Here is a 3,042-nt window from a genome sequence, read left to right as displayed (position 1 = left end):
CTGTAGACCAGGCTGGTCTCGAACTCACAGAGATCCGCCTGCCTCTGCCTCCCGAGTGCTGGGATTAAAGGCGTGCGCCACCATCGCCCGGCAACAGGTATATTTTTAAGAACATGATGACTCTGCAGAGACTGGAACTGTGGGTAGAGAGCCAGCCTTCCAGCAGCAGCTTAGTGTAAGGAGCCCTGTGAAGCACGATTAATAGAAACTCAGAGAGGGAGAGAAACTGGGGTTCAACCTGAAGAGCCGAAAAGCAAAGCAGCCATTCACTGGCTTTTACCTCGACCTCAGTCTGAAATGGTGATCCTGCCTCCAGGAATCTCAAAATAAGACTGTCTGAGAGCTGTATCCTCCCATTTTATAATCCTCTCTAGGGCTCGGATTAAAGGCATACACCGCCCGGTTTATATGGCAACTAGTGTGGCTACTGGGATTAAAGGTGTGTGTGTGTCCATTACCTGGTCTGTAAGGCCGTGCGGCTGTTTTATTCTCAGATCTTCAAAGCAAGCTTTATTTATTAAAATACAATTGAAATACCACAACCTTGCTTTAGAAACATATCATTTCTCTTATTTGTGCTACAAGCTAAATTAAGAATTTTGAACTGCCAGGAGCTAGGGAGATGGCTCAGTGGATAAAGGACCTGCTGAGCAAGCCTGAGTTCAACCTCCCAACACCCCTTTCTTTTCCATTCTCCAGTGGCAGGCTCTTGCTGGGGTTTACAGTTGCCCATGGGGGTGGGATATCTTTTAGGCTCTAATAAAACTATCCTGTGCTTCCATTTGAGTCCATTCTTAAATTATGTTATGAATGAGGCTAAGAACTCCAAAGGAAAGCTGGATTTCCCCTGTATTGTTCTCCTGCAGTGCCCACGGTGGAGGACAACCCGCTGGCCAGCGCCCACCTCAGCGGCCTGAGTACCCGCACACTCCGTGCTGTCCGGATCCGCTTTCTTAAAACATCAGGATGCAGAGGCCTGGGTGAACATCTCCAAAGTCTGGAGCTCAGCGAGCGCCAGGCCAACCCTAACTCACCCCCAAACAAAGAGCGTCCTGGAGTCTCAGGAGGGGAGGGGCGAGTCTTATTGTGCGTGACGCAGGAATCTGAGAGCCCACGCTGACTGGAGGGGCGGGGCGCATGCGTCACCCGCGCCGAAGATTGACGTAAGAGGGCGGGGCGCGCCGGGGAGCCAGAAGAAGCAGATTCGGGGGGCGGCGGGTGGCCGACCGTGCTATGGACCGCTACGCGGCCGCCGGGGATGAGGCGGCCGACCGGGCCCGGCAGCAGGAGCGGCACTACCAGCTGCTGTCAGCGCTGCAGAGCCTGGTCAAGGAGCTGCCCAGGTGAGCGGGGGCTGGGCCGGGGGCGGGACCCGGGGACTGGACCGGGGGTCGGTACCGGGGCGGGGTCAGGACGGAGGTCGCGGTTGGGGTACCGAGGCGAGGGCTGGGGCGAGAGGCCGGGAGCGAGGGCCGCGGCGGGGGACCGGGGCACCGAGCTGGAGGCGGGGTCTGGGACGGGAGACCGAGCCGGGGCCCAGAGCTGGGACGGGGGACCGAGCCGGAGGCGGGGGCTGGAACTGAGGACCGAGCCAGGGACGGGGGCTGGGATGGGGGACCGAGCCTGGGGCTGGAACAGGGGACCGAGCCGGGGGCGGGGGCTGGAACGGGGGACCAAGCCGGGGACAGGGGCTGGGACCGGAGCCGGGAACGAGGCGGAGCAGGGGGGCCCGGCTCACCCAGAGATCTGCCTGCAGCTCCTTTCAGCAGCGCCTGTCCTACACAACGCTCAGCGACTTGGCTCTGGCGCTGCTCGACGGCACCGTGTTCGAGATCGTGCAGGGGCTTCTGGAGATCCAGCATCTCACCGAGAAGAGCCTGTACAACCAGCGACTGCGGCTGCAGAACGAACACCGAGGTGCCCGAGGGGGGAAAGGGAGGGGGCGGCGACGGAACCTTTCCAGGGCGGCTCTGGGCGTAGGAGCCTCGCGTGGGCAGTCAGGTGTGCAGATCCTAGGCTGGCTCTTTTGACAAGCTACTCAGGAACTTCTTACTTGCGTTCCCCAGGTCCCCTCAGACAGGATGACCTTGCTGACTGTAGGTCTGTTGACAGCTCTGTCGTACTGGTTAGATAATGCGTTATTCAGAGCACCTTTCCATTTGAATCTCAGGTTTGATAGGTCTCTGGTGTCCGCATAGAACACCTAGCTGGGCGGTGGTGGCACATGCCTTTAATTCCAGTAATCGGGAGGCAGAGGCAAGCAGATCTCTGTGAGTTTGATGACAGTCTGGTCTACAAGAGCTAGTTCCAAAAAAAAAAAAAAAAAAAAAGGAAACCCCTTCCTATAAATTTTGCTAGGCTGTGCCCGTTGTACCAGCAGGACTTCCTTTCTTTTTCCTCGCTCCAAGCTTGACTTGGGTCACACATTTTAGGAAAGTTGAAAGCATAGTGTGACGATGTCTCTGTGATCTCCACTGATACTTCACTGTAGGTCTTTGGGCTTTGTGAATTGCTTTGGATTTTATTACTGAGGACTGAACCCACGGCCTCTCACATGCTAAGCAAGTTCTCTAGATTAAGTTAAATCTACATGCAAACATTCCCTGCCTTTCTGGGATAGCCTGTGCTGCCAGACAGAATTTCCCCATTAGAAATGTGTGTTGGATTTTGTTAAAAACCTTTTCCAATTCCTACAGAGATGATTAGGTGATTTTTCTGTTAGTATAGTGAGTGGTAATGATTTCTAAATTCCTGACCTGCACTGCATTCTGGAAATGCATCCTGAATTTTTATGATGTATTTTTCTTTTATGTATGTTGTTATTTAATTGTGTGTGTCTGTGTAGTGTTCATGGGGGTGTGTACACATATATGTGTGCACTTGTTGCCCATTCTTGTGGAGAAACCCTGTACCCTGCCTCTAAAAATAAATAAATAATAAAAAATGTTTTACAGGTTTACCTACAGCCCGATCCTATACACACACACACACACACACACACACACACACACACACATACACACACACAGAGAGAAAGAGAGA

General features: G+C 53.9%; 1 protein-coding gene across 1 annotated transcript in view; it reads left to right on the top strand.

The window, feature by feature from the left end:
• Positions 1 to 1,154: 1,154 nt before the first annotated feature.
• Positions 1,155 to 3,042, top strand: part of LOC101986342 (protein DGCR6) — a 6,107-nt gene continuing 4,219 nt past the window's right edge. Inside the window, exons 1-2 of the mRNA XM_005369963.3 lie at positions 1,155 to 1,343; positions 1,757 to 1,917. Of these exons, the coding sequence (XP_005370020.1) occupies positions 1,234 to 1,343; positions 1,757 to 1,917 (271 nt within the window). The 5' untranslated portion in view covers positions 1,155 to 1,233. The remainder of the gene's footprint in view (positions 1,344 to 1,756; positions 1,918 to 3,042) is intronic.

The sequence above is a fragment of the Microtus ochrogaster genome, unplaced genomic scaffold (genome assembly GCF_000317375.1).
Source record: "Microtus ochrogaster isolate Prairie Vole_2 unplaced genomic scaffold, MicOch1.0 UNK68, whole genome shotgun sequence".
Taxonomy (NCBI): Eukaryota; Metazoa; Chordata; class Mammalia; order Rodentia; family Cricetidae; genus Microtus; species Microtus ochrogaster.
This window is presented reverse-complemented; position numbering and strand designations above follow the sequence as displayed.